Raw genomic sequence first — 27,148 nt, 5'->3', positions numbered from 1 at the left:
TCGGGTGTGGACCAATCAATTTCAAGGACAGTGCATACATTATCAGAGTCAATGCAAACATGACTCCTTGTAAAAAAAGGTGTCAGTTTTGTTGCCAGATAAAAGGGTAAAAAAACAATTATTATTATCCACGTTTGTTAATGACGAAAACTAAACCTGGCCACAAATAATAGCAAACTAAAAAATACAGCAGGCGTCAGGGTCACCTGCATATCGGGCGAGATATCTCGCCACCAACACGTTCAGTGACAGCCCCTCGTCACGAACTCTCAATAAGGAGAGAGCAAATCGCTAGGAATGCGCGTCCAAAAACACAGCAGACGACTCTGAGCCTGGATAGTGAAGGGGATGACGGGTGAGCCTCCATGCAATAATAAACAACAGGTGTTTTAACCTTATGGGGGTTATTTGACCCGTACGTGACCAAGCCGTTCAGTGCGTGATTGACGAAGGTGGGGGAGCATTTACCTGGGAGCATAGATTTAATGGTGCGGTACTGTGCAACAATTAACCCTGCCCTCCACTGCCCACTGCTGTTGCCACTTGGCGTTGCTAATCGACTTCCAATGTCGCCGTTTTTTTAACCCCCCCCCTCACCCCCCCCCGTGACGTCACGCGCAATGCACCCCCGCCCCGCCCCCTCTCCGCGACGTCCGTCACGGGCTCGAGGCCTCGCCTTCCCCTCGACGTCACGGGCGCCGGGTCCCGCCCACCGCCCCGCGACGTCACGCGTAACAGCGCCGCGAACGAATCACGCACAGGCACGGGGCCCCGCCCTTCCCGTGACGTCACGCGCCCCGGCTCCGCCCTCTTCTCCTCCGTTTACGTCACCCGCACGGCCGGTGACGTCACCGCGGGCAGCGACGTAGCCCGCCTCGCGTTCGTTAAGTTGCCGCGGCCGATGGGAGATGTCAATCCGCGCCGAGAGGCACCAATCTCAGCGCGCGTGCCGCCTCTCATGCTACTCGCCGCGCACCGTTTGCCCTTCGACGCGGTAAGTGCGGCTCGGATTTGTGTTTGGATTTTTTTTTTCCCCCTTAGGAAAAAAACAATAATTCGTTCGGCGCTCAGGAGGAGGAGGCAGGCAGGCAGGCGCCAGTTCGACAATGAGTGCAGGGAGCGTGAGGGGTGGGGCTGGGTGGGGGGGAAGTGCGAGATTGGCGGGGGAGAGTGTGCGTGAGCGGGCGCGTGCGTGCGATGGGTCTCGTGCGTGCCCGCGCCCCCCCCCCCTGGCTCTCCTGATCCCCCCCCCCACGTCCCCCCCTCGTCAACATGGCGCCCGCACCCCCCGCCGCCGTGCGCGCGCTGCGCCGCCGCGTCCCCCAGCCAATGGCATGGACGGGCGCCGCGCCACACGTGATGCGTCGCGGCCAGTAGGAGAGCGCGGCGACGCGGAGGGCGCGTGCGTGACGGGGGTGGGGGCCGCGGCGGTGGTGGGGAGGTAGCGCGTGACGGGGGGGCGGGGTGCGGTGTAGTGCGCATGCGCGAATCCGTTCGGGAGTGTGTGGTTTACAGTGGTGATATTTGCACACGTGCAGAACCGGCTGACCAGCGTGGTGAAGTATGGGCCACGTTAGACCCGCACGGCGCGGGTGAGGCCATCATGCACCGGTGGATTTACAAAAGGGCCAGATTATGGGGTTTATATATTGATGTCGGTTGTTTATACCCTGCAAGGGGCTTTATAAAGTAGTGCGCCACGATTATACATTAGGCAATCATTTATCAAGGGGATTGTACTGTTATTTGTATATATTGTATAGTGAAATGCTAGGGTCTTGTGACATTGATGCAGACAGAGGTTTAGAAGTAAAATATTACTGCGGTGTCAGAAAAAAAACCTGAGCCTGAAGACGTTTAGGGGAGTCGTGCATTGGGAGGTTTGGAAAATGTTCAAATTGTTTGTCTAATGGAAGGAGGAGACCGAGGTTTGCGGTGTAAACTCACGCGTACGAGGTATATCATTTAAAGATGCCAACAGACGGGTTCACGAATCCACATGCTGTACTACCATCTTCTGGCTACCTCGGTGCCAATTGGATTTGGGATTCAGAAATTTTGCGATGCACTATCCCTTCCCCCCACCACACACAGCGTTTAAAGTGGTGTGATATACCGTATACAATTGTAACTATAATCTAGGTTCATAATCAACGTTTTTGGGTTTAGATCGCGTTATTTATAAATGTGTCGTAGCCCTCCACCACCCGACACTGCCAATCAGTAAAAAGTGTCACGTTGACAAAAGACAAATAGTTAACTGCTTTAGCCCACCGGCGTGTTGAAGCGTGACACCACAACATTTACAGTTTTTGTAAATGTTGTACAAAAAATGTAAATGTTGTGGTTTCACGCTTTAACACACCGGTGGGCTAAAGCAGTTAACTATTTGTCTTTTGTCAACGTGACACTTTTTACTGATTGGCCGTGTCGGGTGGTGGAGGGTTACAACACATTTATAAATAACGCGATCTAAACCCAAAAACGTTGATTATGAATAATATTGGTCGCGAAAGCCTACGTGTTAAACTATAATCTAGGTGTTTATACGGTAGTGTAATCGTTTTTATAGTGCCTTTGGTGCAGTATTCAATCCATCGATGCATCAATGTATGCAGCGCTAAGCGTCTGTAGAGTTGTGACGTTTAATAACAATGTTATGACCACCCAAAGCAGCGGGTGATAGAGCGGCTGAGCAGTGGTAGGGAACTGAAATACGGTCATTGACGTCCTATACTATTGCCGTTATGGAACGGGGTGTTGTACAGACGTCATACTCGTGTGTTATTTATAAAATGCGCTGAATTAACTTCAATCATAGGATTGCTGGAACTTAATATTGTTATGTTGTGAATGTACCATTGACGTCTTATAGCTTGCAGAAGTTATTTATATTATCACCGTGTCCCATTACATTGGCTGACTAATTGACGTCCACCGTGGAAAAATTAAGATGTCATCGTTGACCGTGGCATGTGGCAGCATTAAATGCACCCGCCTTAGTCGTGACCTATTTTTTACCAAGGAGCTCATAATAGACTACAGGAGAAAGAAAACGGACACTCCACCACTAATCATCAGCGGGGACTGTGTGGAGAGGGTGGCAGACTTCTGCTTCCTGGGAGTCCACATTGGGGAGGGCCTGACCTGGAGCGCCAACAGCACTGAGCTTCTGAAAAAGGCCCAGCAGAGACTTTACTTCCTGAGAATCCTCAGGAATAATAACATCACACAGAAACTGCTGGTGTCCTTCTACCGAGCCTCCATCGAGAGCATTCTCACATACTGCATCTGTGTATGGTACACCAGCTGCACAGTGGCTCAGAGGAAAGCGCTCCAGAGGGTCATCAACACAGCCCAAAAGATCGCCGGCTGCCATCTCCCCACACTGGAAGAACTACACAGTTCACGTTGCATCAAAAAAGCACAGAACATTATAAAGGACTCTTCTCACCCTGGACACTCACTGTTTGAGCTGTTGCCATCAGGCAGACGATTCAGATCAGTCAAAACAAGGACAAACAGATTCAAACAGAGCTTTTATCCTACAGCGATCACCACACTCAATAATGCCAATTAATTATTAAGTAATAGTATTTTCAATTGACTGTGAAATAGAGATGTGCAATGACAAAATGTAACCTTATGTGAGTATGTGGGTATACTTGGGCTTCAAATCTAGAATTATACTTGGGCTGTTTTTATATATAGTATAAATTGATTATCTTTCATTTAATTTTATTTTTATTTTCTTGTTTTATTTTATTTAAATTTATGAATGATGCCCTGACTGGTGAGCATTTTAAATTTCGTTGTACTGGTGACAATGACAATAAACGATCTATCTATCTATGTGGAAACGCATGTTGTAGATCCACCCAACAGTTCAGTTACTTCATAAGTTGCGCAAAGTCATGCGTTCAGGTATGCAGCATCGCTTCTGTTTTGCAACACTCATTGCACTTCAAGCAGTTGCAATCACCGCCCTTGCTATGCATGAGAGTTCAACGTGGGAAGGGCCAAGACGTGATTTTGCAGCCCCTCACCTCTCCTCTGAACGACCCAGCTAAAGAAGATCACTTAGTTCAGACAGGAGGACATCTAGTCAAGAGAATGCACCTGCTCGGCCTACGAAAATGTTTAAGGCAAATTCGAGCAAGACTATATGACGAATATTGATTCATCCAATTTTATTCAGCAATGCATTCACGTGGAAACGTCTGTTTTATTCAAATGTATTTTCGTGTTGTGATAAAACCTCATCCAACCAATGACATCACCGTTGAATATACAGTCCCATGCAGTACAAAATAATACAGTTTAAAAGAAAAGATTTTCAACTACAAGCAGATATTTCCCTAGTTTTTGCAGCCAATTATAAACAGGACAACGCAGGCAAAAATAATACCGTAGGCATCGGTATTGCAGGGACATAATACCGAATAAGGTGGTAATGTTTTGTACAGACGTGTTTTCATCGCTTAACAGGCGTGCGTCTGTGCTCACGACACGTGTACACAGGCGTATAAGTTCGCTCCCATTACCCACGTACGCCGATTTTCGCACATGGGCACAGCGACTCGAGAACGTGGTGTGACCTCAGAATAGTGGATTTGCAGGAGCTTTTGGTGAATTAGCTCTGCGCCATTATTGCATTGGAAAACCACGTGTGCTGATGAGTACATACAGTATATTAAAGGCTGTGACAAACACGTGGATACCAATGGGGGCATTACACGCACAGTGGGCCTCTAACCATATCACCCAGAAAGCACCCGATCTCGTCAGGGCGGGTAAGTCAAGCAGTTTTGAGCCTGGATGGTGTGCAATAGTGGTTGACCTTTCGTTTTTGTTTGAGTGGAAAGCCACTTTATTTTATACGTGCACGTGTATGTATAATTACAGCATGTGTGGCTGGAAAAGAGCTGTTATTTAATAACTTGATGTTCAGTAAAGTCCCTAATGCGTGCACTTATGGGGAACCCCATGCCTTCTTTGACTCCATCTAAAGTCATGAGCTTGTTATGTTTTTTTCCCAGAAATGCATATCACATTCTATAAGATGTTTTTTAAAAAAAACATATAAATGATGTACATATGATAGTCCTCGACTGTGATTTCAACTGCAAACTTCAGATCGTCAATCAAGCGCACTAACCAACTCCAACACTACTCGCCTATGAGTCTATGTTATTATGTTGCTGCAGAGTTATTTACAGTTATCGTGGTAAAATGCTGCTTGACGGCCGCGGAGAAGGGCGGTTGGGAACCTACAGTGCTATATTCCCAATTGAGCACCCATCAAGGGAACAGAGTCTCAATGCTCACAGACCGTGGCCCTCCTGACGTCGGCACTTGCCGTCACCACGGGGGAGGTGGTGGTTGGGCTGCCTGTAGGGACTTTGGTGACGTCCGTAGTTCAGGCTTTGAGGTTTGCTTTCAAAGCAAACGTGATGCTTCACGCCTGGTGGCTGTGTAGAACTGCCCACCTGTGCGAATCCGCCTCTGTTCATTGCATGTGGGAGCATGCAGTGACATCCCGCTGCCGCACAAGAAGATACTTTTGGCCTGTTTCCTAAAAACATAATGTCCTCTTTAACACTATGGAAGTCTAATAATATCCACGGTACTGTATATGTTTACAAGGGAAACTTATAACGATGCATCGCTTTGCAACGACAGCAGTTTTTACTCCATTTACAACACTATTTAAGGTCATTTGGACATTTTAGGAATTGGTGATTGATGGCACACGACGGATTCAGTGCACGATTTATGTTACAAATGCAACAAAAAAATCATCTTGTGTCTGACAAGTACCTGCACCCTAACAAAAATTTAGTTTTAATAAAAATCCAAATTTTTGGGACAATTATATAGGTCATGCTTGTACAGTAGTCTTTAATTGAGATTTGTATAATTAATGCACAATGCTTGCTAATTTTGTTTACACTGTTTGATTCGATTGTCAGGATTTCGTGTTCATATCACAGGGCACATAAGTGTATGCCAGTGAATTTTATATAAGCCTCAAGCGCTTACTATCGAGGGAGGTAAGTGTAATAACAGCGTGATGCTGTGCACCGTGTGTGTGCAGCTCCCCAACCCCCTTGCAAGGGGGAGTTAGGGGGAGGCGCAGTCCACTCTGAGGCCCGTCCGTCTTCACCTCGTTTGGCAACCATGGCGACGAGCGAGGTGGGAAGTGAAGGGGAAGCAGATATCGTCATGGTGACGGTGGAGGAACCTCAGAACAGCACCGACTCTGTGGAGGATTCAAGTGCCGCCATGATGGTTCAATTCAAGCAGGATCACGCTAGGTAACCATGATGATGCTGGTGGCGGGGGGTGGTGAAAGAGACCACCTCCATGATTGTTGCATTATGAGCGTCATCTGTCTGCCCGTACATGGACAATATTTTATCATTTTACTGGTCTGAGCGGCACTGAGAAGTGTAGGTTCTTGCACAAGTTGTGGTCCTTTATGTAAGGCTTGCTTTTTCCGCAATATAAACGTTTTAAATAGAAAAAAATGGTCCTGGGGTTTGTTTGACCGTATTTTACCATGCTGGTAAATTCATCCGGTTGGTTAGGGGTTGCCCAGGACCTGTTTAGGCAAGGCCCATGGTTCAGATAACTCTTGCCATTGATATTAGCCATGGCAGCGATTTAAACGATTCAATATTAGCCTTGGCCAATGATCAAAATAGTGCAGAGTACTAACCACTTTACCACTACTCGTCACTCCGATTGTGTAATTACTTTTATTTAACTATGATGAATCCATGAAATTTGAATATATCATAAGAGTTCTGAATAGATGACAGCAATACGTAATTTTACATAAAGTTTACAGCATAATTCAGGAGACAACCAATTCCAGTAGAATACATATTTCCTGTGAGATGGATAACTGTAAGTAATTAATGTTCATTTGTTGAAAGGAATGACTGGTTTACCTTTTAACTTGACTGTTCTTGGCAGATTATGTGTAGAGCATCGTAAGATGCAGTCACATTTAGATGTTATATTAACCTCTAAGTTATATTGCATTGAAAGTAATGAGAGTGCAAATAAAGCTTAATACCTTCCAATGCTTGGCAAGGAACAGCGGACAACGGTGGCACTTTTGTTTATCAGAACAAGTGTGAACTTGTTGAATGTACACGACGGTATGTTCTTTCATCGCGTTGCTAATCGCTGGATGTGATACTTTTGTTCAGTGCCGCTCAAACAGATGACAACATTGAGTCCGTGTACTCTGCCAACACACTGGTGGAGAAGATGGCCAATTCGGGAGACGTGACGGAAGGTACACATGTCTCACTGCACGATGGGGGTGTGGTATGTGTGCTGTGAGGCCACTGTCAAGTGAGTAGCTGTCTACATGTATGTATGCTGTGTGTATATGGTACCTCCTTGTGTATGCAAGTACCACATCTGTCATACAATATACCCTATTGTGCTGTATGTGTGTGCTGTCATGCGTGTATGCCACATTCTATATGTGTCGTGAAAACTGTCTACGTACTTGTGATTTTTGTGTATAGCTGCTTGGTTGTGTGTGCTGTTCATAGTTATCTGCTTCTGTGTCTTATTGTGTTTAGCTACTTGGTAGTATTATTTGTGTGGAGCATGCTGTCACCATCCTAGAATCTCAACCAAATCTGGAAGAACACTAGTAACCGAGTGGAACAACACGGACGTCCAGAATGAACACCTCATTCGAGACCCAGACATCACATCTCCTGGTTTTGACATTCCTCCAAGACACTGGTGTGACCATCAACCACATCAGAACATAAACAGGCCGATGCTCACATCTCCTTCTTGAATGGAAAATTTAAGCTAAGCCATAGTGTGCCTATGCCATGCAACCCAAACTATGGACCATCTAGTGCTTAGGCTTGTCTGTCCTCCTTCAATTCAGGGATAGAAAAACTATACAAACTCTGTCCTCAAGCCCTCTTGTGGTTAGCAGACCTCTGCATTGGCATTTAGCTCCTGTAAATATTGCCATACGCAAGAACAGGTTCATTTGTGAAGTTATTCAGTTGTGTATACTGTGTGCAGGTATCTCGTTATGTTGCCGTAGCGAGCACGTAGTGCATGCCTGTTGTATTTTGTGTGTGTGTATATCTTTATGCTTCGTTTAGATATGGCTGGTGTTGTGGCCACCCATTTATACATCGTACCTTCTGTGGATTCTAGACTGGGTGTGTGTAACTTTAGGTTGGTGCAATTCATAACAATGTGGTTTATTTTAAAAGTAGGGTTTATCAAATGGACAGTGTATTTTGTAATGTGTAGTATAATCTGAAAATAACCAGTTTTTTTGTTCTAGTATGATGTGTATAAAATAATATATGTATGTGACACACTTGTTGTGTTCCAATGCAGCTTAAACGCAGTTTGAGTATGTGCATGAGCATGCCTAATGTGCCATAATGAGCCCTTGGGTCTTCTGCATCTGTGGATGCATACGTGTCTCTGCGGGGAGCGGTGGCGCAGCGGTTAGGGTGCTGCATTACAAACCTAGTGACCCAAGTTTGATTTCCAATCACGTCTAACAGTCACGATTATCTGAACTGGTCCCGGGCCTCCCCCAGGTCGACCCAGACTCAAATGAGTACCTGGTGCAGTGTGTAAACATCTCCACTAGGGAGACAAAGGCGGCCGGGCGTGGTGTTGGCCACCCACCCCATCGTATGCTGTGCCGGCCTTCATAGTTGCTAGATAACAGCACTTTCCCCAACAGTCTGTTCAGGCTATATGGGGGATCTTTATCTTTGTATTTTGTGTCTCTGGGTTGTACTCTCCCAGAGAAGGGCATGGAGGAGGTAGAGGAGGAGGAAGAGGTGGACGATGGGGAAGGAACAAACCTGGCGTATCCCATCACGTGTGGAGACAACAAGGCAACACTGCTCTGGAAGAAGTTTGTCTGCCCTGGCATCAACGTCCCATGTGTTAAGGTATGTGTGGCCTTTTGTAGTTCTTTCAGTTATACGTTGGAGTGTAAAGCATGTAATACAGATGTCGTCGCCCGAAAAGGAGTGCATTTGTGTTCACATGGCATGGAATCATACTTGATCTGCTTTGTTTCTTGTGGTGCTATTGCTAGTGAGTTGGGAGGGAGTAATTTCATGGCTGGATGATCCAGTGAGTGTTTGGGTGACTAAGCGAGTGATTCAGTTTTGGTGAGGGTGTGAGTGGATGGATCTGGAGAGTGGAGAAATGGATGAATTGGTGGAGAGATGGATGAGTGAGTTAATTTAATGGTGTAATTTGTATGGATTATGTTAGTAAAAATGTTTTAATTGTGTCGAATGTTTTTTTGTGTGATGTCCATAATTTACGTGTAGTTTAACACCGGACTGATCAGCCCAAAGGAGTTTGTGAACATGGCTGGAAAGTCGACCCTGAAGGACTGGAAGAGAGCCATTCGCATGCGTGGGGTCATGTTGAGGTCAGCTCCCGGCATCCAGCTTTTGCGTTGTATCCACCGATCACTGTCCTCAGTCTTTGAATGTTGACACACTCAGAATGATCATTTGGGTTTTAAGTGATACACAGTACACATTTAGATTTAATTGAGCTGTTTTTTGTATCTGAATTGTGTTACTTTTAAATTGTAATTACATTTGACTAATTTTCACCATTGTAAGATGTTACGACTCCTAGTGAAGGGTAATTATCACCTGTCTAGTGGTGAGAGCTGGGAGAGAGTGCCTTTGTGCCTCACAAGAAAATTCCAAAAACATAATGTTAATCTCATTTTTACATAACTTATTCCAGATCCTATAATTGGGAATTTTGGTTTGACATGTGATGGACACCCTTTTTTTCAAGGCATGTTAAAGATGTGCCACCTCGTGTTGATATGATGCCTTTTGAAGTAACCTCAGAAGTAGTTCAAAATGTCATATTCCTGAGCCATTCTCTGATGAAAGATGCGGCCCCTGAGCATCAAAGATTTGCACTAAGACAAAATTGATTACTCTTGGTTAAATGATGTTTGAAACTATAATCATTGAGAACAAAAACCTTTGCATTCTGAAATTAAAGCCTCACTAAGCAAAACATTAACCTCAAAAAGAGCACTGGCTTGTTATAAATGAAACAGGTCAATGTTAGAAAAAAATGTTATTGCAATCATGCAGGGAAAATTAACATCATAACATGGATATGCTGATAACATAACACAACTTCGTGGTGGTTAGAACTCAGTCGCTCACATTTACATCCGTCATTAAAGTGTGTAAGAATTTTCTTTTGATTATTTAGAATTGTACTTTTATTTAATTATATGAATAAGACATGCAATATTAGAAAAAAAGTATCTTGCCTGGATTCCATTCTGCCTGGCTGGCACATAGCCAAATACGTGTGTGTTGTAGTGACTTCATGGCGCACATCTTTGTCATGACGTCACCTACATCCCACAGCGTTGAGCCGGGTTAATCAATTTGTCACGCTAACATCACGCTCACCCCCCACCCACCCACCCTCCACACCAGCTGTGTATCCTGCGCAAATGTATTAGAGGAGAGAGATAGAGAGATGGAGGGAGATAGAGGAGGGCGGAAGAGATGGAGAGGAGTGGAGAGGAGAGGGACAAGGAGATAGTGAAAGGGTGTAAAACGGAGAAGAAAGAGCAAAACAGAAAGAGGAGAGCGAGGGAAAGCAACAAGCAGTGGGAGGGAGGATTGGGGAGAGGCAAGAGATTGAAAAGGGAAAAGGGAGAGCTGGGAATAAGGAGAGGCGAGGGTGAAAGAGAGATAGGGGTCAGGGAAGTGGGTGAGATAGAGTAGAGGGAAGAGAGGAAATTAGAGGGAGGGATAAAGATGGCACAGAGGAATAGAGAAAGAGATATAAACAGAGTCAAAGAAAGAAATCGAGATAAATTGGAATATACCATACAGAGAAGGCAAGAGAAAGGCGGAGAGACAGGGCTGTATATAAAATGACAAAGTTTTGCTCGCTGGCTAGCTGGTGGGGAGGGACAGATGGACATTCACGTTGAAAGGACGTGCGTGCGGGTTGCCCGTAATAATAAACAAGACAAAACCAACAAGTCAGGAAATTAAAATATGAAAGTGTTGATGAGACGGGATCATATAAATTATTTAGTCAAACTCTGACCCAGATTCATGACCGTTTATCAAATGGCGCAGGGTGTTTGATAAATAGTAGGCAGCCTGATACCAATCAGTTTTTACCCTTATAGCAAGCTGCCTCTAATTATTTCTCCAATTAGTTATTTTCCCCCATCCTTCAATAATCTACGCGTATGTGTTCCCCCTGTTTGTATTGTGCCTTGCGATGCAGTCACATTTATGTGCTTCATTGTTTTGTCACTATTTTCACATACTAGTTATGAGCTTGTCACTGAATATTTTATTTGTCGCTGAAGTACTCTGAAGTAGGTGGCACGTCAATGGTAGCCACAGCCATAGGGAGAGATATACTAGATGTGGGTATTGTCCGGGTTGCTGACTCGGACAGACCTGGCTGAATTTAAGCCTCCATCTTTGCCCGTGACGTGTAACCAAGCAGAAAGGTGATGGACTCGGGGGAGCTGGACTTCTACCAGCACGACAAGGTGTGCACCAGCACTTGCCGAAGCACCAAGTTCGACATCCTCATCAACAACGTGCGCTTACCCATCATCGGCACGCAGGGCGAGTACTCGATGGTTGGAACCCCTTCCGACGGTGAGTTTCCCAGCGCCCACCACTGCTGACCTTATCCCGCACCACCTGCCTGTATACTGATCGGTTGAGTGGTTATGTGGAATAACGTTCATTGGGGTTAAATATCAATACACTGACAACGATGTTGAATGGGAATAGAGTGAATGGGATGTATGAATTGGCCTATAACAAGCAAGATTAGATAAATAATGCTGAATATTTTCACGTCTTGCTCAGTTTACCACAATATATATAGTATCTTAGTTACCAATGTTTGTTATCGTGGTATTGAGCCAGTGGTGGAAATTCAACATTGGCTGCTCCATTCATAGACTGGCTCCTGCCACAGAAATGCAGCAGGGTCCAGGCTTTAAACGACTTGCTTTTAGCTACCATTAGAGATCAATGCTCATTTTAAAGGATAAACACTTCACCCTGTTGGAATGTAAGTGCCTTACTACAAATAAACGGAATAAACCATTCATTACCCCATTGTGTGTGGTTATAAATTACACCCACAATGTTAGATATGTCTCTGACACCTCAGATTGCATACAACACTGTCCCACAGGTTTGCATTTCGATGTATTCATTGCATTAAACAATCTAATGATAATTATTTCAGTGAACAATGCTGATTCTGGATTTTTGTACAACAGCATGTCTGTGTATTCGTGTCTATAACGAGAATTTGGCACAGTCGGGGCCACAGCTGATGCATCTGCCAGTCATCTCGGTCAACCCATGGCACCTGGGTCTGTCCCGTGATCTCCTGTAAGCCAGCCTTTGATACTTCACGTGGCCTCAAAGTGTACCTGGCACAGGCATCGTGGTGATGTCACCGTTACTTAGTGACGAATGGCAGGTGTTGGTATTGGTAACAGGAATTTGGCTTTAACCGAGGTGTGGTATGGATTGCAGTGAATGGCGCACAGGTGTGCGGGGGTGCTGAGGAGGCAGCCAAAGATGCGAGCGAGCTGGTGTCCACTCCGTCCACCTCCTTCCTACCCTCGACGCCGTGCACCGATAGCGCGCGCGCCAAGGACGCGAGTGAACTTCCAGGTGACAAAGGTGCCCGCCCATCAGTCCTGTACCTACACACACATATACTGGTGTACCCACACACCCGTGTATCTAGACATACACCTATGTACCCATAAAACAAAGATCCCCATCCCTAATGTAGACTTTTATAGGCAGTCCTGGCAAGTGTTGTTAGCTAGTACTTATTTAAGGCCGGCACTTGTACTAGCGGGTGGGAATCATCACAGTACTCATCTTCACCCTGTCCACACTACTCAGCTTCTGCTCCTCCTGACTGGTACTGTCTGCCTTTGCCTTGCGCTACTTTTACTGCAGGCTGAGATCCACAATCCCCATAAGGTCTGGAACTAAAATCATAAGAGCACAACTATGCTCAGATTCCAGCTACAATATTGTCAAGTTGCCTTGCAGCTATTTACATGCCGGCAATGTCAATTGAACTGTCATATGTCAATTATTTCTACAGCTTTATCGATATTGTGTCTTAGTTTTCAAATTTTATTATTACAGGTTAACAGTAAACCATCTTACAATACAGCCTTATAACATTTGTTACTTTTGATATAATGCACTGCTGAAGCAGCGGTTGTAATAATTAAAAGGGGATGAAACCCCAAAAATTAAAGGGCTCTTTGTATATATGTTGAACTTCTTTCGCACTGTACTGTACATAGCCAATTGCTAATACGTGCTTTATAGATGCCTACCTTGGCTGTGTGTCACGAGTTGTCTGACATGGGTTTCAAGCTTCATAGTGAGAAATTAAAATGTCAGGTCAAGTGCTTCACTGTGGCACTCGAGTTACATACATCACTATGACTACACCCCCCACACCGCTTTATATATCAGTACAGTTACGTTACTATTGCATGTAATGGTGCCACTTGAAAGATAATACCTTTCTTTGCTTTCTAAACAGTTTGCCTTTAGAGGCTATAACCCCCTTTTCCTGATGACGACCGCTTGTGTTGCGATCGAAACGTCATAGTTTTTTGTTATTTTCTTTGAACCTATCTACGTGACTTTACCGAAAGACCCAAAGAATATGAATTCCTGCAGTCACGAAAGCTTTAAGTCAAGATTTAAGTTAAGAGGTCTTTGTTTTTTGGGTTACATCTTACTTCAACTGCAGCTGGAAGGATACAAAAGCTGGTGTACTGTTTTTATAGGAGCGCTGAGTCAACTTTTAACTGCCTTCAACCCTGCCTCTGTGTGTATTGCTCATGCAGACGAGGTCTTTTCGCTGTGGAAGGGGATCGCTGACGTGGGGCTGCTTGGGGAGGTTGTGAACGAGGTGCAGCAGGAGATCCAGGACACGCTCAAGGCCCTGCGCCAGCGGATACAGCTTTCCCCCCTGCAGATGAGTGGTACAGGCCCAATGTTTACTCTGTTGTCATTGTCTGTTCGTGAAGTGGCTTCACACGGTGGCGCTGGTCTCTTGAGTATCTGGCTGATTTTTATATTTAGAGCTTGGGATCACAGAATCGGTGGCTTGAGAAATGAGAGGTGCCAAATTGGCATGTCTAGCATTGCCTACTAAATCAATCACTCATCGTGGACACCCTCTTAAGCACTTCCCATTATGTTATCTCCATATATATAAAAGGCAAAGTTGTGATTATGTGTGTCTGTTCAAAATGCTTAGCGTACTTCCCGACATGCAACAAACTTGAAATTTGCCATGTGAGTACTTTCCAGACTGTACACCATGCAAAAATGATAAAAATACACTTTTTTGGTGGGGGGGGGGGAGCTCAATAATGCATATATTTTTTGCACGGCAAGTGAGCTGTGACGTCACATCTGTCACGTGACCCGCGCATGTGGAAGCGTAACACATTGTCGTGTAGTGGTTAGTGCGCTGCGCTACGAACCCGGCGACCCGAGTTTAATTCACGCTCACGGCCACCAACGGTGACGATTATTTGAACTGGTCCTGGGCCTCCCCTAGGTCGACTCAGCCTCAAACGAGTAACTGGTGTGTTTTGTGGACATCGCCACTGGGAAGACAAAGGCGGCTGGGTATGGTGAATCCAAGTCCCCGGGCGGAGCCGGGTAGTACAGCTAGTAGTACATAATTGTTAAAACCTAGGCATGGATGCTTCACCCCTTGCCTCTCGATATTCTATGAATTGGCACAATTCCGAGTTACGATTAGAACCAAGAATTTATTATTTTTTTGTATCTAATTTAGACGGTCTCATTTGTAGGTTTTATCTCTTGTTGTTTGTATATTATGATATAATTTGTATAAATTGTAAATGACTGTTGTTTATGAACACAATTTGGTACTTGTATCATGAGTGTAAGAATTGATTTTATGCAATGAATTGTTGCAAGTCTATTACCAGGGGACTGCCCTCACGGTTCCTAACACGAGCAGCCGGCCACCTGTGGTGCGGTTTTTTCCATCACTCGTTAAGTGAAATACTCAGAAGGATCACTGCTGCTTTCCATAGCATGAATGCTTGTGATTTGCATAACTGCTTCCGCACATTGTTTACTTATTTTCCTAAGTCCGTGTACTATAAGGCACGGTTTTCACTTAAATGTTTAATGCAACTGGCTATTCAGCTCTCAAATTAACCTTGTTTCAGTGGCAATGGCAAGTGGAGGTGCACAATAGTAAATTATGAGTCACATTTCCATGCATACATCAGAGGCTTCCGCTGCTAATGTTGTTGTGTGCGTGGACCCCTATCAGATGCAGCGACGCTGAACGGCGTGGTCCAACACTTTGGCCTCATGGATAATGTTAAGAAGATCCTGGGCAACCACAAGTCCCAGATGGGTCGATACCGCGACCAGTATACACGGGACCTGGCAGGTGCGGTGCACCTCACCACTGCATTGTCTGTCAGCACCCACACGTCTTCACTTTCTCACAATATCTTTTGATTTTACCATTTATTTTAATTCTTGTGTTCATTTACATTTCTTGTTGATTTTTTTAAATCCCAGATGTCCCTTCCAATTCAGAGACACGTGTCTCAGTGGGTTGAAATTAAAATATATTTATTGTTTGATGCGATGTTAGAGATTTTTAGATTTTTGAGAAATGGAATTTTGGTAAGGCACGCTCGACCCTTTTCTGTTCATGGGTCCTGATTAGCATTGCTGATGTTTTTTCTTTTACGCTGAGCCAGTTTACACGCAGTATTCATCTACATTTGAAATCTGTGAATCACATTTGCATTGTTTCACTCATTCTTAATGTCTTTTGAGGAACTGAAGAGATGCATGATTAAGGAGTGCAGTGCTGTGAGACTATGTAAGCCGCAGGGTGTGCTTGACTTTTTCCTGAGTTATATGCATGTGACCGGTTGTTCAGCCTTCCAATTGGTGTGCTACATTAAACTTTAATCTGGTCTGCGCTTTTTTGTAGATGTTTCTGAAGATATTTGACTCGTAGTTCTCATGATTACTGACTAATAAATCTCGTAATTTACAGTGGTAAAAGCTCTGATACACCTGGGTGCTTTTAGGGAGATGCGTCGCTGAAAATCATCATAGGCAAAAATTTCGCTGCCCAAATATTGACAAATCTTATCGCTTCCCCGCTAGGGGGAGAACTGGAATGTTAACTTGCATTCAGATCACAAAAAATGATCACGTGACTACCTAACGTTGTGTGTCCTGTAGACCTTTGTTTATCAAAGACGCATCTCAACAAACTGTTGTCATTCGCTCGACCAAATTGTGTTATCCTGCACTATTGCCTTACCAAGTTGCCACAGTTGCTCACGGTAAATGCGATTGCCATGAGAGCTAGTAGCACTAGCCCGACAGCAAGTCCGAGCTTGGCTTGTTTCCTTTGTGGTGCGGACGCGCAGAGCTGGAGCGGCAGTGCGATGATCAGCGCCGCCGCAGCATCGAGCAAAAGCAGCGCCAGCAGCTGACCACCCTCTCCCCATCGGCCATCGCCATCTCCCCGCCGCCGGCCAAGCGGCCCCGTGCACAGCGCGTGCCCACCATGGCCACCATCCCCGGCCTTACTACCATCCCCATGGCCAAGCTGCCCACGCTCGGCAAGCAGCAGCCGACGTTCGCCGCGGGGACTACCACGGCGACGTATAGCACCATGGCTGGGACGCCAGGTGGCCTCACTGTCATCGGCTCGCAGGCCATCATCTCCACTGCGTCCGGGCTCAAGGTGCTGAGCCCCGTGCAGTTTGTGTCGGCGCAGGGGGGCGATGGCGGCGGCATTATGAGCGCCGCCGGGCTGGGAGCAATGTTGCAGGGCGCTCAGGTGGTATCGGGACCCGGCACCGTGGTCACGCTGCAGCCCGTCCCAGAGGCCACCGTCGCAGCAATGGTCTCTGCGGCAGCGGCGTCCACGGCGGTGCCCGGAGCGCTGCCGATCCAGGCCGCCCCGGCTGCGGTTCCCATGGAGGGGGAACAGGCGGTGAGCGATGTGGGAGCAAGCGTGGCGCCATGAGGGTAGTGTGCGTGTGAGGGCTGGCGACCGCCTTGGGACAGACGTGTGGAACAAAGTAGAAGCCCCCGGACATCCACTGCGGCAGTTGCTGTTGTTGTTGCAGAGACTGTTTTGAAAGGTCAAAAGTGCAGTGTCATGGGACCTCACAGACTGGTTTAGTTACAAACCCCAAGGAAGACTCGTGCATCTACTATTTCCATTTTCTCAACATTTTAATGTTATTGTTAGATCAGGCAGATAGGATGCAATTTTTACTAACAATTAAATTAACTAACACCCCACCTGCTTTTTTATTTCATATTATGCAAATACAGTAAGCAGACATTTCCAGCTGCTTGTTGCTGAAGATCTTGCTGCGTCTGGGAATGTTGTGAACTCCTTTGTTTGCGAGTGCATCTTGATGACCCGGCCTCCAAGAGGGAAGTGGCATCATCTCCTGGCAGTGCTGTCTTACCGTGGAGAGCACAGAGTTATATACACGTGTTGGGTCTTTGGACCTGTGTACATACTTGGACAGCTGTGAAAATGGATCTCTTACCATTTTTAGTTTGCTACATTTAGAGGTTAACATTATATGATACGTTCATGGTGATGTAGATTTTTACGTGCCAGTTCTTTAACATTTATTGCAGAAACTCCTTTCTCAAACTGACATTGTAGGTGGATTGCAGATACAATTGTATGATTAAAAATGAATTTCATCCACTTGTATGGTTAAAAGTTCATGGTGTTATGCACCATATTTTGTAGCTTTTGACTGGAACTGTAGAAAATAATTAATAGTATTGGAAATTGTTTAACATGTACTTTAGTTGAAATGTAAATTCTCCAAAATTAGCTGTTAATGTAACAGTATATATAAATTAAGCACGAGCTGAGTGTCCAGTTAGTCATGAAATAAGTGCTAAATTATGTGGATTTGTGTTATTTACTACTTTAATGAGCCAAGAATGTCTGTGTCCTGCGCGTGACGTCACTCCACGTCGGCCAGCCCCCCTCATTAATACTCGTGAACAGGTGACGTCCTCCACATGGACCCCCCCCCTCATTAATAATCATGAACCGGTAACGTCATGGGGGGGGGCGAGGCGCCTCCTCCCCCCTCAGCGTCAACTTACAACCCTCACTACAAAGACAGAACCCTCACGTCACACGATCTCCATAACGCTATTGAGACATAGAAGTAAAAAGGACGTCATGATGAACAAGGGATTATAATCTTTGAATGAAATAAATCTGTCACCGCGGCCTTACAAATTGCACACGAATTGATGCAATTAATATCATATCACATCACCGGCTTCTTTTCTCTTTCAAGTTTCAGATTTACTGAAATACACCCGTCGTTGGACGGGCAAAAGGCTAGTGTAACCAGAATGTTTGATATTTGAGTCGTGTGGAAAGGGCATGGAATAGTAAAATAATATTTGCATTTTAAAATCGATATACTCCAAATTATCCTTGAGTAAAGAGGCTGGAAACACTGATACATAACCCTCTTTCAAGTCTACATTGTGCGGAAATGTACATTACACGTTATTTCCATCACGCATTATTTCCATCAAGTGAAGATATGGAAGCTTCATTTCTATTAATTGTTGTGCATAAAAAGCTTTCATAACATTTGTTATGAACTGTTGTGGCTTATGGATACTAAAATTATAAATTAACACATGAAGACATATTCATGTAAAAATTAAATAGCATGTTGGTCCATAAACCTATGGACCTGCTTTACAAATTGTTTCCACACTGCTGATGACACTCAACCTATCCAGCATCTGACTGCTTAAACAAATTTTACTGGAAGACATTAGCCCAGAAGCCCATGAGCTGATGGAATTAATTACTTGGTGAGACAGACCATTATTTACAATTTGAAAGCTTTCACATTGACCTTTTGTGGGATTAAGTCCTGAGTCTGTGTGAGCAGAAATTGACAAATGCTAAAATGTCAGTGTGTGTTAGGTTCTTGTCGTTTGTTGTCTTTCAGTATTTTTGTTTATTACAACTATTAAAATGGTTATCTGTAATCCGAATAGAGCGTTGATGAATGCAGTTTATTTTAATCCAGGATGAGTGATCTTTGGGTTATCCTGAATCTAAAATACTTGATTTCGAAGTGAAATGATTTGTTTCTGCTTTTCTGGTCCAGCTTTGTCCCTTGTATGTTTGTACAACTTTATATATCTGTTTCAAAAGAAGATCCAGCTAAAATATTATCTCTTATTTCACGGATACACACCTAGGTTGTGCGCATACCAAGTTCGTTTCAGTTTGCGACTTCGAAAAGGAGAATAAAGACTTTAACTAATATGTGCCACCATAGCACTAATAATATCACAGCATTGCAGTTTATGTATATTTTAATACGATGCCATGGCAGCCACCTCAGTAAAACATGCTATATAGTCGCTTTAAAGTCTTTTGTTAATGAAGCTATAAAATGTATACTGGGACAGCCTAGGTAGGATACACGGCCTATACATGGCCTGAAAAATAAGAGCTATTTGATATGTTTTTGGTTGTGGCTTTCTATAATATTAAGAACGTTACATATTTTAACAGCAGCCTAACACCAGTTTCTTAAATTATGCTTTTAAATGTTGACAGGTTTTGTTTTTCCTTGTGTGTGTGTCTCCCTGGTGTGCATCATTGTATGATGTGTGAAACATTTTAAGAGTTAAAGCACAAGGTTTGGGCTTTTCAATCGGAATTTTTAAAATATAAATTTGGTTCAATATTATGGCTCATTGAGATTGGTTAAGACCTGTTACATTCGCTGTGTTTGGCACCGAAGATGTGTAGCAGTTTCGATTTTGTGCTAAATTTAGGTTGGTTTTGTGCATTTCATTTGTTTTACAAGACTTTAGTAATGTTCAGGCAAGTCCATTACAAGTCATATCTCATGGATTAATTGACACCACTTGTAACGTAAAAGCTGAAAAAATGACAGTATTTTGAAACATCTTACACACTGAAATTGTTTTAATAGCTAACGTTGTTGGCAGTGGCTCAGCCTCAGTGTGGAAAGTCAATAAACTGTTTTTTAAGTAACAAAAAGATCTCACTTCACGTCTCAATGAATCCGTCTTTTTTATCCTTTTCCAAGATGGCTTGAGTTTTTGTCTTTGAAGTTGTCCTAATTGTTTTTCTACATTGCCAAAGGAATATTTTAAATGTTAGCTGATACATGCTTCGGTTCCTTACGCAGTGGTATTCATCATGGAGAGGTTTATTTGTTAGCGATTACCAATAAGATGCACCACCAATGTGCAAAGGTTTTGTATGCATTCATATGTTGTAAAATCTGTATGCAGTTGTGGGGTTTTTGAGTGTCGCATAGCAGAACAGTTATCACCTCACAAGGCTATTTTGAGTCTCTTAATACAAGTTAACATGCATTTAGGACAATAATAGCAGTCTCTTCGCAGAGCTGTTTTTAACAATGTGTCTCATTAGTTGAACATGTAGGCTTTCGCGACCAATATCCATAATATAGGTTTTTTTTGGGTTAGGTCACGTAAATATGGTCTCAATTAGCCTTGTGCCCGTCGAAGGACGGGTGTATTGCAGTAAATCTGAAACTTGCAAGCGAAAAGCAGTCCGCGACGTGATATTCATTGCATCCATTCGTGTGCAATTTGTAAGGGCGCGGTGACAGACATTTTATTTTAAAGGTTATAATCCCTTGTTCATCATGACGTCTTTTTTACTTTTATGTCTCAACAGCGTTACGGAGATCGCGTGACGTGAGGGTTCTGCCTTTGTAGTGAGGGTAGTAAGTTGACGCAGATGAGGGGGGAGGAGGTGCCTCGCCCTCCCATGTGGAGTGACGTCACCCGCTAATTATTAATGAGGGGGGGGGGTGGCCATTTGGAGGACGTCACCTGTTGATGATTATTAATGAGGGGGGCTGTTCGATGTGGAGTGACGTCACCCGCTCATGATTTTTAATAAGAGGGGGGGGTCCATGTGGAGGACGTAACCTGTTCATGATTAAATCTTGACTTAAAAGCTTTCATGACTGCAGGAATTCATATTCTTTGGGTCTTTCGGTAAAGTCAAGTCGATAGGTTCAAAGAAAATAAAAAAAACTACGACGTTTCGATCGCAACAAGTGGTCATCATCAGGAAAAGGGGATTAGCTTCTAAAGGCAAACTGTGTATAAAGGTTTAAAAATGGGCGTAACCCAAATGTCAGTAGCATGGGCGGGGCAACTAATGTTAATGTGAGGTGGTGGGTTTTCCACCAATTAAAGGGCTGCCAGGTAGGGGGGCTGGTCGACGTGGAGTGACATCGCGTGCAAGACACAGACATTCTTGGCTCATAGTAGTAAATTGTAATGATAGTTACATTGTTAGAATATGCTGCCTGGTACATGCTTGTATTGGAACAGAATTTAATCACTTTGTTTATTAGAGCCCATTACTGTTACATGTATCTGCATGTACAATATCGGATCTCTGTGTGATGGGATTTCGAATGATTGCGCCTGAGTGTTACGGCCAGTGAACAGCTGTGTGTGAATATGATATGTATAAGATGTTTTGAGTTACAGTACCAATGTTTTGGCCAAATCTGTCTTTTTTTTATTTGTGTGTATTACAATCAGCTCGCTGCTTTCTGCCTCGTTCAGGCTGTTATATCAAACATTTGCGTTGAGTGGGTGAATATTTTAAACTTCACGGCATTCCTTTAACTAATAGAATTTGGGGTATTTAAAATATTCCGGTTGTAATGTGTACATGTGTGGTGATAAACATGGCACAGGGTGAGGCTTTTACAGGCCAATATATTTAATTCCAAACACTGCATTGACAACTCTGCCTCTCAATTCAGCCCATTCATTTACAGAAGTCCTATATGTCATTGTTATGGTCTTATGGCAACGATAGTTAAAAAAAAAACAGACCCACACGTAATGCAGTACCGTAGGATATATTAGTGTGTTGTAGCAGTCCATATACACCTTTACGTATTGAAAAAAAATGTGCATATTAAATCCAAAACGTGATTTATAAGACTATAGCTAGAACAAAAATGTAACTGGCAAGCCCTCCCAAAGTAACAGTAACAATCAAACCTAACATTGGTTTCTTAATATGTAATTTAGTGTGTGTACTAAACAGGCACCATTAATATTGTTTGGTTAAGTACGTGCTGTCTGAGTGCTGCTAGAGTTGTTTGGAATATAATAATTGTTTTCAATTTACTTTTAATTATTTCCGCTAAAACAGTGCATGGTTAAACAATGTTAATGGATTGACAACTATTTAAAAACTCTCACGTGGGCTTCTTGGTACAATGCATTCTTATATATTGATCATGATGCTGTTATAACTCGGTGTGGTTAAATCACTGAACAACTAAACCACTAGAGCTGCCACTTACGATACAACTATAGCTCGCTTGCATTGGATAATTTGCTACTCTTATCCATTTTTATAGCAACAATAATGGAAAACACATGCAGTAGCCTTGCCTTGTGATCTGTGCTGACCATGTTAAGCTGTGTGGTGTATTGTGAAGGAAGTAATGCTGCCCTGGCAATTAGTACTGCAGCCAATTGCTAAACCTAACCCCCAACCATGTCAAATGCTGACCTTTTTATATCTGGTGGGGCCATTAACATGTCCATTTTCAGACTGCTGGACCCCAGAACCAATTGTGATTGGCTGCAGAAGGGTGTTTCGCTGCAGAGCCACCACTCTGCTTCTCCACCATTGGCCCCGCTCAGTCCCAACGTATGACATTATCAACTGTCAGAAGCTTGATTTAGTACCTCTGTAGCATCAAGACGCGTTATAAAATACAGCTCAATTTTATCAAAACGTGTGGACATATAATCTTTCTTTCCATGTGTTCTGCCCTCTTACAATTGCACCATTATAATGTTTTGTCAGACTAGACATGATAAAATAGGACAAGCAGACACCATGCAAGTAAACCTGCATGTACAATGCCGGATTCATATGAAAATACTTGTTTAAAAAAAAAAACTTGTAATAGTTGTATTGCAGATCATAGAAAACACAACACAGACACTGTACTCATGTTTTAAATGGCTGTAAATGCATTGACAGGTAGTGGTGCCTGCATACAAATAGCACGTCGATTTCAGTTGTGTAGTAAAGTGTGTTCATCTGTGGGTAACGGTGTTCGGAATGCAGATGTGATTGTCGCAAAATGTAATAGATCCTATGTAGCATGATGGTGCAGCTTTGGGAGAAGCTGTGTAAATATAGGTGCTGTATAAACATCAACCTGACCCTTTTTAATAATTCACTCAAATAGATGTATGTAGACGTTTTAACCAGAAATTATTTTTGGCAAAATAAAGAAAGTGGAATTTTATAGTACCTAAACCCATAGGCCACTTGTGCCTTTAACGTACCCGGGCTGTAGTTGTTGAGGTCATGTGTTTCGGGAATATTGACAATCACTTCCTGTGTTTTCACATACAAAACGACTCCACACATGCTCCGCTATCCCCAATGCATGTATATAGTCACAAGAGATTTTCCAGCCTTTTTTATATTATCGTAACTTTGGTCTCAATGCGCTAAACACAGATACGCAATCAATGGCATCACCTCATCCTGATGATGGGATAGCAACCAACGCTGATATAATTTAGTTGTTTTTCCATTTCGTCTTACACTGGGGTTTCATTGCTTACGTATCAGCAGCATCAAAAGTGAACTGGAAATCAGCCTTTAGGACACTCATTGCTTCCATGGATGCGGTTGTGCCAAAATGTGGAATTAGAGTGCAGCTTTTACCACTTTTTGTATCGTGCGGTGCCCCCATGCTTGCGCTAATTAGTCCTGTCGAATGAATCTTCACAGGCATGGAACGATTCGATACATTGGCACGATTTATTTTTTGTGTTATGTTTGTATAGTACTATTAAATTTTTTATTTCTTGTTTTTACCGTTTCATTTGTATCGTCTAATTTGTTTATACTTTATGTAATGTGTCTTATTTGCACAGTTTTATCTGTATTATGTCATTTATACTATATAATATTCGACTTGTTTGCACTCCCTGATTTGTAATGCGTTTTAATTTGACTGTCATTTATTTGTCCCATGTCTGGTTCATAAAAATCGCAAAACTAGAAAATAATTTGTTATTCGCATGATCACATGCATGTCATGCGTGTATAAGGATCGATGTTTATTGATGAATCGATTCTCCGTTGCATACCTAGTTCATAACGGCACCCGCATGTCTTTGCAGGTTCCATAGTGGTTGGGTGTTGAACTCAGGTTCACAGCTGTCAGGCCCTGTCCGGCAGAAACACTTCACCTGTATGGTAATGGCTTCATTGTAAACCTGAGCATCTGTCTCTTCTCTGCATGTACTGCATTCTTGTGTTGCTTTTTGTCTTACGGAGTGTACAAAAAAATAAACGTGCTCTTTGTTTGCAAACTGGTAGTATGAAGTGCTTAAGCAATGCTTCAGGTTCCAATTTAATAAATGAAGGCCACTGGCAGAGGAGATGTGCATTGTGTGTGTTCCGGGCACTATCCACACGCCTGTTATACCAGCGCTTTCGCGGAAAGGGTCCGTAGATTATGAATAATTGTGAAATTCCCGAACCTGCTAAGCTGTGAGGTGACCAGGTTATGGCAATACAGCAAATGGGGTTGGCACCACATCTGTGTGGACCTTTGGGTGTTAAATTCTTCTTTAACATTTGAATTGGCCAAACACCCCAATGCAGTACCCTCCTATGAAGGAGTCTTGATAGTTTGGCTTTCCTGGGAAAAGTATATGATTATACTGCTCCAGCAGCTGACAGCTGTTCTCTAATGGTAGTTTTACCATGCAGGTGATCATTGCTTTTACTGACAGTGTGTGCCCTCTGCTGCTGACAAAATAAACTCAGATTTGTAAGTCATATAGAGGTGAGCAAGCTAACAGGTATATTTGATGTGAGAGTTTAAACAGGATGCTTCATAATTGTTCGGTCAGATCGCATAAGTAAAATGTGTGTTGTCAACCATCCATCTAATGCAGCCAATTAATGCATTTGTTACGTTAACAAAAGTGCCAATTTTTTTTACTGCTTCTGCACACAACCGGTGTGTTGGAGAGAAATTTCAAAATATGTTAACGATTTGGTATGACGTTTCAAGATAGTTACAACCAGCATAATCAGGCAGTTGCCAGAATTGTGAAAATATCCTCCAGATAGCATCTCACATAATCTGTTGTAATATAACAACCATCTGGTACAATTAATGTAATTATCACTAGATTAATCACGTAAGTATATAACCACACTTCCAAATAAGATGTTAATACATGAATAAATTGGCACTTTTCAAGCGACAACTTCATTGTGTCAGACGGATGACGGTTTACGATACATTTTACTTACGCAATGTGACCCAACAACCAATAAAGAATCAGGAGTGATGTGAACAACAATGATGAAAGGCTTCACTTGTCAATAGGGAGGTGGGGACAATGGGGGTACACAGCACAGACAACCAAACCATAGAACTACTGTATCCATACTACCCAACCAGACCCTATCCCTCTCCACTCTCCTTCCCATAACCGCATTAGTCATTTGCTGCACTAGCTAGCCACACATTAGCTCTTGCTAATCGAACCAGCCAGATCCTCACCATATCCCTAAGCCTTAATAACACTTGCCCTATTTCTAGCCCTAGCCACAGTAAAACTCACGCGCACCATTATTTCACCATTCAACCAGACCCTACCACTATCCATAACCATTAATCCTAACTACATGAGCCAACCAGACATAGCCCCATAGCCAACCAATTTCTAACAATAAACAATATGCTTAACTCATAGCCACACTAACCAAGCAAACTAACAATACAGTGACTGGATATACCCATATCCGTAACCATTATCCCACCCACAGTGCTTTGCCGAGCCTCTTGAATCGATTTTTTTTGGTGGGGTTCCCGGTTGCTGCCCACAGTATCGCCAAAGTCTCTCGTTCCGCACAAGACGCAGACTGTGGACTTTAAACCGCCGTGTTCTAGCGATGCTGTCAGCTGATTAAGTTCATGATAAGGTAACAGCATCGTGAGGTTGTGAGTCCTCTTGTGCTGTTAGGTTATGGGAGGTGACGTTTATAATGACTTCGGTTTATAACCAAAACTGGTCTGTCGGTGCCAAACGTACTCAACGTGTCATGTTTGTCTCTGTGTCTCTTGATAGTCCATGGGCAGGAATATAAAATGGTAGCTCATCTTTAGCAGTCCATAAATATGGCAAATAATTCATCGTTATTGGCCGTATTAAAAAAAACGGGAAGCACTTTGGGTGGTTCTGGGACTCGTGCTTGAGTGTATCTGGGCTCACGGACTAACAACGTGTTGTTTTTGTGGCTTTTGGTGTGTCATTGTTTCACTTTGTGTCCGTTTCAGTCTCTTCCACGGGTTTCTACTTGGGTGTCTGTGCCAATCTCTTGGTGTGGGATTGTCACTACGAATTGTGAATTGGTGAAATTAACCTTATGGCGGTTACCCCGGCTCTCGCATAATGTCCCTGATGCAGTCATCTTTAGTCTCTGTTGGTGGTCAGCGATGTGGCTATCGACTCATCTCGACGAGCTGGACACGATGCACTATTCAAAGTTTATTTTTTGATAAGATTTTTTTATGCTGATTGGCGTTTCAACATCGCGGAGTGTGGCACTGATTTCGGATTGATTGGTACGCCAGTCGCGGAGTTAAGTTCACCCCTGGAAACAAAAAGTGTCCCAGAAATAAAGTATTGAATTGCCTCGAACCGTTTTGTATTATTTGGTACCCCGGGTAACCGCTATAAGGATCAAATGTTCTGGGTAAATTGACGCATAAATTCACGACTCTTATCTTCTCTCGATCAGAACCACTGGATTACAGAATCATTCCACAAGATTCCATAAATGTTATATTCACACCACTGGATTCCATCGTGTACGGGGAGGCCTTCAT

At 43.5% G+C, this 27,148-nt stretch overlaps 1 protein-coding gene across 2 annotated transcripts; it reads left to right on the top strand.

Annotated features, from left to right (window-relative positions):
- Positions 1-810: 810 nt before the first annotated feature.
- LOC144718632 (glucocorticoid modulatory element-binding protein 2-like) lies at positions 811-24,611 on the top strand. 2 transcript variants are annotated; one of them, XM_078594033.1, is made up of 10 exons: positions 811-994; positions 6,098-6,317; positions 7,221-7,309; positions 8,821-8,969; positions 9,360-9,463; positions 11,554-11,711; positions 12,612-12,752; positions 13,964-14,101; positions 15,439-15,561; positions 16,568-24,611. In XM_078594033.1, the coding sequence occupies exons 2-10, from the start codon at positions 6,181-6,183 to the stop codon at positions 17,170-17,172; spliced, it is 1,644 nt and encodes a 547-aa protein (XP_078450159.1). In that variant the 5' UTR covers positions 811-994; positions 6,098-6,180; the 3' UTR covers positions 17,173-24,611. The 2 variants fall into 2 exon arrangements, with proteins under 2 accessions (XP_078450159.1, XP_078450158.1); XM_078594032.1 differs by having other exon boundaries at positions 12,612-12,761.
- Positions 24,612-27,148: the final 2,537 nt, after the last annotated feature.

This window comes from Lampetra planeri, chromosome 5 (assembly GCF_965212315.1).
Source record: "Lampetra planeri chromosome 5, kcLamPlan1.2.h2, whole genome shotgun sequence".
Lineage (NCBI taxonomy): Eukaryota > Metazoa > Chordata > Hyperoartia > Petromyzontiformes > Petromyzontidae > Lampetra > Lampetra planeri.
This window is presented reverse-complemented; position numbering and strand designations above follow the sequence as displayed.